This window comes from Pongo pygmaeus, chromosome 1 (genome assembly GCF_028885625.2).
Source record: "Pongo pygmaeus isolate AG05252 chromosome 1, NHGRI_mPonPyg2-v2.0_pri, whole genome shotgun sequence".
Classification (NCBI taxonomy): domain Eukaryota; kingdom Metazoa; phylum Chordata; class Mammalia; order Primates; family Hominidae; genus Pongo; species Pongo pygmaeus.
Window position 1 is genome coordinate 128128997 of NC_072373.2, and position 16280 is coordinate 128145276.

General features: G+C 37.3%; 1 protein-coding gene across 3 annotated transcripts in view; it reads left to right on the forward strand.

Annotated features, from left to right (window-relative positions):
* OLFM3 (olfactomedin 3) overlaps positions 1-16280 on the forward strand; it is a 196631-nt gene that overhangs the window by 154694 nt on the left and 25657 nt on the right. For all 3 annotated transcript variants that reach the window (XM_054449818.2, XM_054449829.2, XM_054449812.2), the window contains exons 2-3: positions 7567-7713; positions 13769-13924. In XM_054449818.2, coding sequence (XP_054305793.1) covers positions 7567-7713; positions 13769-13924 — 303 coding nt within the window. The remainder of the gene's footprint in view (positions 1-7566; positions 7714-13768; positions 13925-16280) is intronic.

A 16280-nucleotide genomic window follows, 5' to 3' on the forward strand; every position in this document is an offset into this window, starting at 1 on the left:
CTCATTATTCTACAAATGGGGAGACTAACTGGAAATATTTAAGCCACCAATCAGATTTCCCCCATGTGGTTAATGGCAGAGGCAAGTGTAGAACCAATTTAGATGACTACCTCCCTACTCAACAAAGCTATTTCACCATTGCTTTTGCCAGTCATTGGTCCTCTTGGTCCCTGGTGCCCCACTAGGTTCTCACTACCCTGCTCAGATTGTTTCCATGTCCCTAGATTCTTCTTCTTTCCCTCATACACACCAACACCTTCATCCTTTAAAGTATATTTTCTCATCTCCCTGGCCTCACAGAATTGGAGAAAAGCTATACTCTCAACTATGTCATAACGATTCCCAAAGTTTTTGCATTTATAAAGAAGAAAAAAATCATCCATTCTTGGCATTTTAGGCATGTGGCAAAGCAGTGAAAGTGGTTCATTTGCTTAGGGGATTCTTCCTGCTGCCTCTCAAATAATTCCAAGGGACCCTTACTGCTGCTTCCACATGGAGGGCCAGCAAAACTCCTCCCTTAGAAGGAAGGGTTGACAGCTCCCTGGCTCAAGGTATTGTTGTAAGGTAGTAAACCAGCTCTTCTCATCAATTTTCTCACTCCATGTTCTCACTTTAAACAGTATGAATGGGATGAGTTTGCAATATACCACATGTACACGCACACGCACATGCACGCGTAGGTCTTGAAATCTGAATGTTCATGGAATATGCAGAGGTTAAAAAAATTAACATAAATACGATGGTTTAAGAAAAGGAGATTTACACAAATATGATCATAGTCCTTTTTTAAAATGATAGTTTCAGATGACCTGGAAAAAGAAAACCAGGAAAAATAGGGTTTAAATCATTAAATGGCAATTAAATCAATTTATGGGAGGTGCCTCTGAAACAGGGCACATTTGATTATCTCAAAAGCCGAAAGGGGTTTTAAAATTTCCAGGATGTTTTTATTAGTAAGTAGTTAAATACAGCACCTTATTAGGGGAATAAGCTCCCTCTTGTTTTTCTCAGAATCTTGAAACATTCCTTCATCCTTCTTGTTGGCCCTGTTTTCTTTCTTTTTTATTCCCCTTCCAATATAGGCACTGGGCCCATCAGCCTTTGGAAGCATTGGTTTCTGAGCAGAGGAAGCCTCAGCTCTCAGAAGGCTCAGGCTCCCTCTGGCGCGTCTCTTGAATGCAGAGTAACTTCCCCTAGAGGCTGAGCTTCTGAGAAATCCCTCACACTGTGGGCTTCACACCAGGAAGACCCTGGGAAAGAGCAATTAAAAAAGTTGAGGACATTCAGCAGACACCCGCTGTTCTCAAACAGTCAGCCCTACTGCTGTGGTGGGAAGAGGCCTCGAAGGAACCTGTGGGCTTGTCATTTGTTTTGGTACATTTTCAAAGGTCTAGCTGGCTTTTCCTCATGAATAACTACTTTGATGAGTTAGTCAATTTAAAGTTCTATAAAATGAGTAGAATACCCTGAAATGAACTGTCAATATCTTCTAAGCTTCTTAACCTCAATTAACCAATGTGTTTTAGTCCTGGATGAAGATATTTGATTTAACTGATTTTTATATGACTTTTTTCTCCCCAAGTTCTGTTTTTCTTCCCTAAACTCTTAGGTAATGCTCATTTCGTGATAGGGCAACTGAACAAATTAAGGAGGGAAGCCAGGTGAGAGAACAGAATGGCAAATCTTGATGGTGACAGAGAATATGATCATTGCTTTCTTATAGAAGAATCATCACATGAATAAGAGAGTAGATTTATTTTAGCTTAAGTGCTGAAGCAAAAGTAGGGCCAAAGAAGGAAAACTGCAGAGAGAGAAGTTCGGCTCATGCCCCCTGCTTTTCTTCAGTGGAGGGGGCTGCCTGTAAAGCAGTGAAATCCCTTTCATGCAGAGGTCGAATAGAAACACAAGGAGAATTTGTAGATGTTCCATTGTGTGGAAAGACATGGGACTAAATATGACTTCTAAGGACCTCCCTAAGTCTAAGTCGTTGTGATTTCCAAAGGGCATAAGCAGAGGTGACCAACCTAAATTTATTATTATTATTATTTTGAGACAGAGTCTCACTCTGTCACCTAGGCTGTAGTGCCATGGCACTATCTTGGCTCACTGTAGCCTCGACTTCCCAGGCTCAAGCCATCTTCCCACTTCAGCGGCCCCCGTATCTCACCCCACTGAGTAGCTGGGACTATAGGCTACCACGCCCAGCTAATTTTTGTATTTTTCCTAGAGATGAGGGGGTCTCATTATGTTGCCCAGGCTGGTCTCAAACTCCTTGGCTCAAGCCATCCACCTGCCCCAGCCTCCCAAAGTGTTGGGATTATAGGCCTGAGCCACTGCACCCTAACCTAAATTTGATAATGTCTTTGGTTTTTATTCGTTATTATTATTATTATTATTTCTTTTATAGTTGTTTTTTCTTAAAGCCTGGAGGTTTCCTTCAGTGAAGAATACGCGTTTCTTATTCAGTCCTAAGTATTCTTATAAGTAATAGCAAGAAAACAGCTATGCAGTGACATCTTTATTAACACGTCCTCCAGAACACAGCTTCTTTTGGCATGGTCTGTCGACATCTCTCTAATTCCTGTCCTCACATTTTCTTGTCTCCACAACTGAAGTCATTATCATGCTAAACCACATGTCACTCTCTGGGACGAAGCCTATCTTCAGACAGAAAATTTATCAGGGATTTTTCATCACTCAGGTATCTCCACTCTAAATCAAGTAAGTTTTAATCAGCAGATTTATTTAGGCTTTATTTCCTCCATTTGTACAACACTTTCAGTAGCTATATCCCTTTTTGTCCTTTTTATGAAATACCCAGAAAATCAGGATAAAACAAAAAATCTAGCAATATTCAATCAGTTGATTTTCTTCTGTTCAAAGGATCAGAATTCTCTTACTTTGCCCTCCATCGAGACCCTGATAAATGATTGCCGTGCCTTCCACAGGAATATCTGACTATATATTGCAGAGTCTTTACTGCTATCTGTTCCTCTGAGGCACTAATGGCTACTTGTTTCCATGCTGTTTGGATAATGCCCTCTAACTGCCTGGGCACATCTCTTCTCATCAACTACAGTGGGGCCTGTCTTCTCTATAGCAGTGTTTAGGGTTACTGGTGAATGGACATAGATGATCTATCTACATTTATCCAAAGAGGATGGGCATAAAAAGCTCCGGGCTAAAAACTGGGGAAAGCGGGTATAAGTCCTATATATGGCATTAACTAAATGGATGACTTGTAAAACATGTTTAAGTTCTTTGAGTATTAGTTTCCAGTTTCCTCATAAGTAAATTTAAATACTGTTTATTTCTAAGGATAGTTCGTTCAAGAAAAGTGAGACTAAAACAATAGAAGGGATTTTATAAGCAAACAATCTATTGAAATGCAAGGTAGTTTGATTATTTTTTACTTTTACCTGTCAAGCCTCAAGATCCTTCTTTCCTATTACAAAGCCCCTGAAGCTTTAGAACTGTCATACAGTAGCTTTATATTTATAAAGCACAGCTTTGTAATTAAGTTATAAGCAAATAATCCAGATTTGCAATACAATTGTTAAAACTATAATTTTAATTCTCCTATTTAGAGCATTCTTAAATATTTTATGAGTTTTACAATATTAAAAACTGCTCAATACTTCATTTAGTTCTTCCAATTAACACGAAAGGTTCAAAGAGAACTGCATCAGTAATCACTGTGATTATTAATGCTTTGGGTCCCAATAAACTATATGTACCCTCCAGGTCTAAGCACTGAGCTTCACAGCAGTTCAGAAAATGCTACCAAGGTTATAATCATTATGTATGAAAGGGTATTAAAATAATTGATGGTGTAGTGTGGTGGTTAAATTTCACTCTCTGTTGGGAAGCTGAGGAGTGCAACATGGTAAAACCCCATCACCAAAAAGATACAAAAATTAACTGGGTGTGATGGTGTGTGCCTACAGTCTCAGCTACTCAGGAGACTGCGGTGGGAGAATCACTTGAACTCAGGAGGCAGTGGTTGCAGTGAGTTGAGATCACCCCACTACACTTCAGCTTGGACAACAGAGCGAGACCCTGTCTCAAAAAAAAAAAAAAAAAAATCTCTGAAATAAGACTATCTCAGTACAAATCCCAGGTCTGCCTAAAATGCAGATTTACACAAATCTCCCTACTCGCTGGCTGATACTCCCTGCATGACTTTGAACAAGTTCCTTCCTGTCTCTGAGTCTGTTTCCTCATCTGTATAATAGGCAGAATACCACCACCTAGTCCATAGGGGTATTATAATATTCAAAAGCAATAGCACATATGAACTGCCAGGTAATGAATAGAACTCCATTAATGATTGCTATTCCTATTGCATGTTTTATTGACACCTAAATAATTGTTCTTATATGTTAAAATTGGAGCAAGTCTTTTCCTGTGGGTATCCAAAAAACTTCTGAATACGTCCTTCCATCCGAGATCTTAGTTGGTTTTATTTTGATTCTCTTTTCAATGCCAGCATGGGTTCTCTAAAAGAGAACACTAGAAACACTCATAAAGCTTCTATTTATCACTGACTCCAACACAGAGGTCTCTATCAAAACCCACAGGACTGTCAAGCACTCATCTTTTCTATTAGGTTTTTTCCTCTTTTGAGTTACCTTTTTCTGTAAAAAGGGTGGCTTTTTATAGTTTAGATCATTCAAAGTAACTCCGTAGTAGAGAAGGTCATGGCTCTTTTCACTGATTCTTACAATAAGACAATTGGAAGTACAAACAAGTCTGGAGTCTTTAGTTTTATTGAACTGGCACTTCAGGGGAAATGCTAAATGAACATTAAACCCTCTTCACCTTTCCCACTTCCCTGGTTCCACAGAGCAACTGACATGGAGTTCTGTCATGATGAGCTCCACACTAGTTAGCCAAACACTTGGCAAGTGCACATCAATAGTAATGCTGCCAGGTTTAATAATCAGTGTTTGGACTGCTGTTAAAATATTTTAATATTATAATTGGGTGGCCTCTCATCCTTTGTCCAATAGATTAATTTATCCTAGTGACAAGCCTCAATTTTCTGGCATATTTTAGATTTGCATCCAATGTTAGGAGAAGCCCAGCTAAAACTGCAGGGCTTATGTCCAGATATATCAATCGCATACTGTTACTCAACTTGAACCTTTAATTATATCATTGAAATTACTCTGCTAAGCTGTTTCTATTTCCATTCTGTGGGTAGTCTGCATTTTCAAAAATAATACTAACCCAGTAATCTCTAAGATCTTATCTAATTTGAATAATGTATAATTCTAAGTACATCTTTCCACCCTAACTGGATATTCAAGCATAAGAGCTAGAAAGAAGGGATGGGGAGAATGTTAGCAAGTCTGACCCCCAAAAATAAAAGGCAGAATTGGAAACATCTATGAATTAATTTTTTTTAAAGGAGTTAGAAGATAAGACATTCAAAAGATATGTCTGGTACCATTTCCTTTACGTAATAGATCAAGGATGATGACTGTGGTATCATCGTGAGTTTCTTGAGTTTATAATTTTTAACATCCCCAATATTTGCTCATGATTGTTGTTGGAAGGCCTATCAGCACCTAGAAGTAGTTATCATTAAAGCTTTCAGAAGAAAAAGACCTTTGTGGTGGTTTATGGTATGTGATGAGCTGGAACCTAGGACAAAGTATACAGGAGATTGTGTCTCTTCTGCTGTGAATTCTAGAGACAGAAGATTCCACACACTATGGTAAATCTGTGGAGAAAGAAGTCAGCCTGGTTCATGCTTTAGTTACTTTAAGAATTTGCTCCTGGCCCAGCGCGGTGGTTCACAGCTGTAATCGCAGCACTTTGGGAGGCCGAGGCAGGCGGATTACCTAAGATCAGGAGTCCGAGACCATCCTGGCCAACATGGTGAAATCCAACTCTACTAAAATAGCTTCTATCTGTATAATGAAAATAACTTTTTAATGGAATATCAGGAGAAGCTAGAAAAATAAAACCATCAAGTTTATTAATATAGACACTTCTAGTTTACAGAATTTCAAGTCTACATGTGGTAACTTTCTTCCACTGAAATTTATTTATGAAAATAAATTTGTTTGGTATACATTATTTGGAAGTCTATTGATGTTCTTGCTGAAAAATGATTTCATAAAAAATAATAATGCTCATCTTTGTACTTGATAGAGTGTACTTGATAGGTCAAATAGGAAATATTTACATTTCTAATAGGTGGGCTGGTTGCAGTGGTTCATGCCTGTTATCCCGGCACTTTGGGAGGCCAAGGCGGTTGGATCACGTCAGCCTAGGAATTCAAGACCAGGCTGGCCAACATAGTGAAACCGCATCTCTACTGAAAATACAAAAATTAGCCAGACATGGTGACACATGCCTGTAATCCCAGCTACTCAAGAGGCTGAGGCAGGTGAATCGCTTGAACGTGAGAAGCAGAGGTTGCAGTGAGCTGAGATATCGGCTGAGGTGGGAGGATTTCTTGAGCCCAGGAGGCTGCAGTGGCTGTGATCTCACCCCTGCACTCCAGCCTGGGTGACAGAGTGAGGTTTTGTCTACAAAAAAAAAAAAAAAACACCAAAAAAATAGCTGGATATAAGCTAATTGTTGAAATGAGATATGTGAGATATGTGAAAGGCAAATGACAATTCTAGACAATATACATTAAATACCTAATGAATAGTACAGACAGTTTCTTCAGAACAGGTAGAAATCACAAGGACTGAATAAATTCATGGTTTATAAAGGAGGCATTCCAAGCAGGAAAAATGAAATGAGCGACATAAAAAGACATGAATCAATATGGCATGCTTGCACGATGCACACAAACCGATTTGGTTAAAGGTTTCTGTTGGATGGTACAGAAGATAAATCTAGAAGCATAAATCATAGAAAAACTACAGTAGAACTGGAATACCACCCCTTCACACTTGAGTTCTAAGAAGGTAGAGTGATAAGTGTACAGAAGTTTTTGGGAAAATCAATTTGGCAGACTCTGCCAAAAACTCTAAGTCCTCTAAGAGTCTGCATTTCTTGCAAAATAGTGCTGGTCTAATTATTTTTACCCTATGTCGTCAATGATCTCTTTTCCACTTTATTAATAATTAAGCCTTCAATATATGGGAAACCTCCTTGAAACAGGACTTTGTTTCAGAATATCACACATGAATTATAATTAGAAAATAATATATTAATATTAGTAATTGCCATTTACTGTTAAGAAGATCTTATGTAGAAAGATGAGTCATATGTGATTAAGTAGTTACTAGATGCTTCTAAAGTTGCATTAAAATGTCACAAAACAGAAAAAGCATTGGGAAATAGTATGAGATCAAAATCAGTTACTAATATGGCACCTGAAGACAAGAAAGGATCTTGTTTTGGACATTGATAAGGAGGGTATACTGAATGAAGCTATACTGCCTATATAAATTGTTTAATATCTCCCTGCTAACTTTAAAGAATGAAAGCACAAAGTTAAATTATCAAAAAAGTGTTTTACTTGAAATGCTACAAACCAACACTCTTTTTATCCTATAACAGGAGTCTGTGTTTTATGTTTCCCATTGGTTTCCTCAGACTCAGATTAGTCCTAAAGAAGGGTGGCAGGTGTACAGCTCAGCTCAGGATCCTGATGGGCGGTGCATTTGCACAGTTGTTGCTCCAGAACAAAACCTGTGTTCTCGGGATGCCAAAAGCAGGCAACTTCGCCAACTACTGGAAAAGGTAGGTGTCCTGTGTCCCCTATGCATATTTTTAGTAAAATCGACCATTCTTTCAAAAGGAAATATGGTAGAGCCGATAATAATGAAGAGGATTCTTTTGATTTTTGTCCCCCTTCTCAAATAAGCTTTTTTTCTGATCCTTGAAAGGGTTACCTCAAGCTTCCTGTTATTGTCTTTGTCCTATTTCTATGACTTTTTACTTTTTCTAACCTTGCCACCTTAAGACTGGCTCTCTACCATATATCTTAATCTCTAGTTGATATCTCATTAAGGAAAAAAAAAGCATCTTATTCTAATGCCAAAAATTCAGCTCGACTCTCAGGATCACACTAGACTCTTGGAGCTCAAACTTTTGAATCTCATAACAACCTTGCAAGAAAGTTAAAATAATTGCATGTGATATGCAAGCTATCTGGACAGATAATGAATAATTCCAAGTGTTTATCATCATTCTCTAAGTGATTTCTTTTAACGTTAAGCTCTTCAATTTCATTCAATACCATTCTCTCCATAATTTACTTAATATGGATTCATAACAATCAAATGCAGAATGTCTTTGATTTATTCTCTTTTACACATAAATGTGAGCTCATGAAAGGTTATTTATGTTTAGTTGGGAGGGAGGAAAACCAATTAATGGTTCTGTGAAATATTCTCATTCAGACTTTCACTGTGCTGGGCTCTAAATGTAGTAAGACAGCTGGGGTGGCCAGATTATGGAAAGATGACGTGTTTGGATTCTAAATGTCATTAGGAATAATAAGATAAATTAGGTAGTATGTATTTTAGAGGACATCATGCTTAACAACTGACTCTGTGTGATGTCATTTTCATGATCACCCACACATTTATGGCATTGAATAGAAACTTTTTTAACAAAAAATGAAGAGAAGCTAGAAAAATGAAATCATCAAGATTTTTAACAGAGACACTCATTATTTACACAATTTCAGGCTGCCATGGTGACTTTCTTCCACTGCTACATAGTGAAAATAAGTTTCCTCTGTATATATTATTTGCAAGTATATTGATGCTCTAAGATTTTAGGATTTTTTTCATGTGCTTATACAAAGCTTAATCTGTTTCTCCTTCCCCTCTGCTTGAAGTTATCATCACCTATTGGCTCTTTCTTCTTAAGCCTCCTTTTATGGTAAGATCCCATCCTTTCGGATCCCTCAATATCTGTCATCCAACAAGAGCATATGTCATTTTCATTCAGAATAATGACTTCAGCTAACATGCATCTGACTATTAGAAACCATGACAAGGCCAGGTGTGCTGGCTCACGCCTGTAATCCCAACACTTTGGGAGGCTAAGGCAGGTGGATCACCTGAGATCAGGAGTTGGCAACACAGCCTGGCCAACATGGCAAAACACCATCTCTACTAAAAATACAAAAATTAACTGGGCATTGTGGTGTGCACCTGTAATACCAGCTACTCAGGACGCTGAGGCAGGAGAATCTCTTGAACCTGGGAGGCGGAGGTTGCAATAAGCCGAGAACTCACCACTGCACTCCAGCCTGGGTGACAGAGCAAGAATTATGATTATTCTTGAGTTTATTTTCCAAAGTTGATTTTTTTATTTATATAAAAATTCAAATATATATTTTGTTTGTTTACCAGGGAAATTATTTACATTAGTAAAAAGATCTAATCTTTTACATCCAATTTTGCTTTCCTGTTAAATTGTATTTCCCTTCAGATAATCAACCTTCTTCACCAATCTTCTTTTCTACCCAGAAATATCTTTTTTTCTACATAAACTAAGGTGAGAGATTTCTTAGACACCATACTTTATCTTCTGTGTTGCTATTTTTCAGTATAGCATTACATACTCACACCTACACATACACTCAAACATTTCTTCAAAAATCAGTTGAAAAAATTAAAATAAAGTATAAATGTCAGAAAGTGGATAATTCCCTTTACAGCTTCAAAGTAAAATGTATTTCATAGCTATGATAAAACTGGGAATTAGTGAAAGATGAATAAAGCAAAAATGTATGAAAGCATTATATTGGTTGGTTGAAAATAATAATAGAAATTAATATGACCACTCCATCCATCCAACATGTAATTTGTCTGAATGTTTTCAAGAAATTCTAGAACATCATACCTTTAAAAATTTATTAATACATAAATGACAAAAAACAAAATTTATTAACAAAATTGGAGTCACCACAAGGTAGATGTATTAAACTTACCATACGGTAGTTTCAGAGCAACAGAGGAATCGTAAATTGTGTGCACTCTTTTACAGTGGTCTGAAGGAGGTTAAGTAGCACTGGTTTGCTGCACTGATCCAAAGAAAAGATGTCTGGGATATCACAGTATTTCAGACTGAGCCAGTCCCTTGCTTATCTCTCTATAGTTTCACATATATCCAAGGCACCAAAGGGCAAACAAGAGCATGACCTTTAAGCACCTCCTTCACTTTTAACCAAAAAGATTGATTTAGTCATATATAAGGGAATATTGTTAATAAAGACAATATTTACAACAATAGTTCCCATTATTAGTAAATTTTTGTATTATATTTTGTATCTACTTCATTAAATCCTTATAGAAGGGATAGTTATCTTTCTAAGTTTATATAAAAGAAAACTGGTGGTTTTTAGGTTGAAAACCTTCCATTGTCACTCAATCAGTAAGTTGTGGCTGTAACAGATCCGTTTGCATTTTCTCAATGCTATACTAGTGTCATACAAAATCCCACTGGTATATCCATACTTATTTAAGTGATGCTCTATTTACCATTTTAACAGATATTTATATTAATGAATATTAGAAAAAATACAATTGGTTTCACAGTATTTCAGGCCTTAGTATGCCAAAACTAAAATTGCTCACCTAAAAAATTATTTGTTTGTTAACTATGTAGCTTCCCTGTACAGTTAAAGATGTCTTGTATTATCTAAGTCAATATTTCCTAAAGTGTGATTTTTTTGAATAGGACACTGCCATCATCCTCACCAATGACATAAGTTTAAGAAACATTGTACATGATACTTCACTGTTGAAGATTTCTAATACACAGTTTACTACTAAAGTGTTTGTTAAGTCCTACAGTCAAGAAATCGGTTTATATGTGTTAAACTCAAGGCTATCCAAACACATTTAATTAATAGAACTTTTTTTTTCAAGTAGCCACCTCACTAATTATGAGTGAGAGTGAAAATCTAAGTTAATTTGTGTTTAAGTCCAGAAAAGCCCCAGATATTTTATTTAAACAAAGAACCAGAATAAATAAAAATTCCAAAAGAATTATCCGGGAAGGGTAACAATGAGCTTGCCAGGCTATGCTGAGAGATCCTAATCACAGAAACACCTCTGGAAAGCTGAATCACAGAACAACCGCAGAGATAAGCTGACAAAAAGAGGGAACATAGCAGACAGTTCTCCTTCCCTACTCAGGTCGTCATGGGTATCCAGTCTCCTGTGTCATCAGGAAACGGATGCTCTGTAGGCCTCTATAGCCAGTGGGAAACTAAACAATCCTAGGTACAACCAGCAAGAGATGCTTAAGACAACCTGAAGCCAAATCCTGCCCAATTAGACAGCTCTAGCTCTAGCCATTGCCCCAAACGTAGCTCCTCTAATTACACATGATTCTGCAATATAGGTCACCATCAAGCCTTAGCAAAAATTATCTCAGTGCATTTTCCTGTAACACAAATGAAGTTGAAAATTAACTTTACAGGGTGAATCAAAGGCAGAAATAAAGACAGGCTATTTTAACTTTATCCAGAATACCTTATCTTGCCCATCATTTTCTAATTGTATAGACTTGGCCCAGGTACATAGAATTATTACCAGGATATCAGCCATGCTAAATGATAGGTGTCCTCACAGACAAATGCCGTATTTAAATACATAGACAGTTTTTTTAATGCAAATGGCTTTTCCTTATACATGTTTAACCACAAATGAAGTTGGAAAATTATGTTGAAAGCATTGCATTTACCCACAATGGCGTTACCATGCTTCCAACGTTGTCTTAGTAATTTTGTGCTAGATTAAATATTTTAAAAATTAAAAATAAAGCTTTCTGAATGTTAAACTTTTAGTAAATTAAGAAATACTTACATTCCTATAATGCTGTTGCCTAACCAGAGACAGGAAGAAGAAGACTGTCCTTAAAATTCTAAGTACTTATTATTACTATTAAAAACCCAAGATAATTTTACTCAATAAATATTCATTGAACACTTACTCTGTGCCTGGTTCCATGTAAGGTCTTGGAAATGGAAGATATGAGTCAGACACAGCTTCTAACCTCATGGAGCTCACAGAGGGAAGGCCACTTCCCTGCCCCTACCCCACACCCACATAACACAACTAGTTTTAAGATAAGCCAGACTGTAATATGTCCTAAAAGGACAGGATCCAAATAGGGCAAGATGATGGGTCAAGACAGCAGAGGGAACAGAAAAGGGTGAAAAAAAGGCAAAGAACTGAGGCAGCCCAAGGCAGTATTCATTGCCTTTTTTCAATATTATAGTTCTAAGGAAGGTATCAACTATGGGAACTTTACAGCTGGCTGATCCATTTAGCATTGCCACTTTATCTGATGACAAAAATTTGTGTCTGAACAAGTCATCCCTTTGTAAGTCACATTTTTTCAATGAAAATAACTTTTTACTGATTATATGTGTGTGCATGGATTTGTATTTGATTTAGAATAAACAGATTGGCTGGAAGCAGTGGCTCACACCTGTAATCCCAGCACTTTGGGAGGTCAAGGTGGGTGGATTACTTGAGGTGATAGTCATCAATATGGTGAAACCCCGACTCTACTAAAAATACAAAAATTAGCTGGGCATAGTGGCGTGCACCTGTAATCCCAGCTACTCAGGAGACTGAGACAGGAGAATTGTTTGAACCCAGGAGGTGTGGGTTGTGGTGAGCTGAGATCATGCCACTGCACTCCAGCCTGGGTGACAGAGCAAGACTCCGTCTCATAAAAAACAGCGACAACAACAAAAGCAACAAAAAAGATCAAATTTTATGAAGGTCTTTACATTTGCTTTTCTCACTGAAATCTTTCTATGTTGAGCAGTACTTCTCAAACTTTAATAGACATAGGAATCACTTGGGAATCTTGATAAACGTATATTTTGATTCAGTAGTTCTGGATGAGCATTTCTGAGATTTTGCATTTCTGACAAACTCCTAGGTGAATCAAAATTGTTGCTTTGAGTACTAACAGCATGGAGACCTATCTTATTCTTTATAATGGGTCATTCATATTCTATTTCTCTATTTAACACATCCCCTGTTATTAGATGCTTTCTCTTTGTTTTCAGATTTTTGTTGCCACAAAAATTAGACCAGTCATTTTTTCCTGTCATTTCTGCATGCTTTATAGGTTACCTCTTTTTTACTTCCAAATAGCCCAGGGTTCAGTGAACCTGGGATGGTGCCATTGGCTTAAAATGTGTTTAAGACCTGTCTACCAAGCACTTGATATAGTTACCATTCTCTAGGTCCCTCAAACACTATGTTGTCCGATTTAGGGAGTGTTCTAGTACTGCTTCCACTTGTCTTAGTCAATTCAGTTTCACCTCTGGGAGTACTTTAGACCCATTAAGAACTTACTGAGCTAGAATGAATGCATTCTAGGTCTCTTCGACACTTCACTACCATCCACAATTGCTAAATGTCCTAGATATTTAAGAAGTCAGAATTAGTACTTACAGAAACAACTTATTTTGACATTTAACAGGTTGGGGTGTTATTAGCTTACAAAGCCTTAAAATGAAAATCCTATTTTTAAAGCTTATTTTTCTAATGTATTAAGCTCATTTATATTCAGTCAGTTCTAATGCTAGAATGCCCGTTTTTAAATTTCCTGTCTAGGTATAATTTTCTCTTGCTGAATTCCTTAAATGTTTATAATGAAAAATTGTTCTTCTGAAAATGTATCATATGGGAATGCGATTATGAATTTGGCACTTCTAGTTTTTATGTTAACGGCATTTTTGCTGTTTCTTAGTAATTGCACAAAACCTGCAAACAGATAATAATGTACAGACAATATTCTTGTTTAACAGGTTCAGAACATGTCCCAGTCTATTGAAGTCTTAAACTTGAGAACTCAGAGAGATTTCCAATATGTTTTAAAAATGGAAACCCAAATGAAAGGGCTGAAGGCAAAGTTTCGGCAGATTGAAGATGATCGAAAGACACTTATGACCAAGCATTTTCAGGTAGATTTGACTTCTGCAACCTTGTCAATCCAAATCAGACACGGAGTGGGATGGACAGCAGTGGGGCACTCAGCTAGAAATGACTGTGCATTGCCCCATATGTGCAAGGTAAAAGACTCATGGGGGATTTCAGTCATCTCTCCACTGAAACCGGCCATTAGCTGGTAGGAAGACATGGAAGCCTTGCTATAGAAAAAGCTTCATTCTTGTAGAGTTTGGTGGAGTTTCTGAAACAAGGGAAATTTCCCCAAGGAAAATTAATAATTAAATTATAAATGTTTCTCTAATGATTTTATGCTATGAAGAAAGATGCAGATGATATAAATTATTTAAAGAGTTAACTATGCCATTAATATGAGCATGTGGAGAGAGTTGTTTCATAAATTTATCCAAATATTTTTCTAGATTTTAAGTGTTTTATTGGCAATTATTTACAAATACTGAAAATGGAGAAAAAAAATCATGCTATGTGGACTTTTGTTAACTATATATGAAAGAGTTATAAATTTTAAGAAAAAACTCAGCTGGGTGCGGTGGCTCACGCCTGTAATCCCAGCACTTTGGGAGGCCGAGGCAGGCAGATCACAAGGTCAGATCGAGACCATCCTGGCGAACATGGTGAAACCCCGTCTCTACTAAAAATACAAAAAATTAGCTGGGCGCGGTGGCGAGCGCCTGTAGTCCCAGCTATTTGGGAGGCTGGGGCAGGAGAATGGCGTGAACCCGATAGGCGGAGCTTGCAGTGAGCCGAGATCACGCCACTGCACTCCATCCAGCCTGGGTAACAGAGAGAGACTCCGTCTCAAAAAAAAAAAAAAAAAAAAAAAAAAAAAGACAAGAAAAAAGAAAAAACTCTTGGTCTGCTAATGCAATTTGAGCTCCTATTAAAAGTAAACCATTTCCCTTACCTAGGCACAGCACATAGTTCATGAAACACTGTGGTTGCCCACTTAATAGCCTCTGGTTTTCTTGTCAATTAGGAAGTGAGATTCACTGCTGATGTTGAGGGAGTGGATCTGAATTAAAGTCCTTGGGCAAGGAAAGGAGTGCTTCCTACACATAATGGTGGCTGGTGGGGAGCTAGTGAAGAACATGTAACTGAGTCTTTGTATAACACATTTGAATGTGGCAGAAAGTTTCATGGTTTAGTAATTTTCTTCAGTGGTACTCAAGAGACTGAGTAGAGAGGTATAGAAGAGAGTTACACTCTGAACTGGTTTTGGAGTTTTACCCAGAAGGTCACAAAGGAAGAAAAAGAGGGCAAGAAAGTTGAGGGTATTGAAAAAAGAGGGGACTGAAGTGATTAATCATGAGGTTTAAATTGAAGAGAGAAGTAAGCAAAGCCAGCAGTTAAGTAATTAGGACAAATTAGAGCAAGATTTAGAATATACTTAAATTTAAAGATTATTGAAAATGAGAATATGAGTGAACTGGATAAATAGGAAACTTACGGGTAAATGGTAAACAGAGAAGAATATGAGGATGAAGAGCGAAAGAATTAACTTTAGCCAGTATTTATTGAGTACATACCATATACAAGGTGCAGCTGGTCCCTCTGCTGGATGTATTATACGTAACCCGTCTTCTATGAAAGACAACTAACAGGCAGGTGAATTAATGGTGAATAGAGGCTTAAACATTACTTATGAGCACAAAGGGAGGAGCAATTAATTTTGTTTTAAAAAGACCAGGAGAAGAGTTATGAGAAAGCAGTTTCATACTAGTGACCCTACCCCTCCACTACTAAATTATAGGGGTATGAAGAAAACCAAAAGATTTACTATGTCAATTTTCAATTCTCAGGGTTAGAGTGTAGATGGTAAAATAATAATGTGAACCCAATGCTGAGGTCATTGGCAAAGTAGAAAATAGTAAGCTGGCACCTTAGGTGTGGGAAGAGCATTCCCAGAAGGAACTAGTCAGGAGGAGAGGAGCTCAGACTGTTTGGCACAGATGGACAATGCAGTGAGAATTCTGCAAAGCCAAAGGAAAGCTTGAGAGTGTCAGGGTTGACAGGGCTGGGGAATGCACGATGAAGCATGTGCATCTTTGGGAACTTTTGACAGAAGACAGGAAATTAAGAAAGAAAAAGGATACAAAATTGAGATAAACCCCAGAGAAATAATGTGGCTAGTCCTATAAATTGCCTAGCAGCAAATCATCCAGGCTACTAATAAGAAAACAATTTTCAGGCAGCAGCACCATGTGACATAATGGCTTGGATTTTCCTAGTTCATGTGTTCCAAGTATACGCTGAAGTTATATGTCAAAATCCAAATAACAGTAATGATAATAAAAATAATGATTTTTCAGAATATTATACATATTCAAGGTATAGTTCTGAGCACTTTCAGTA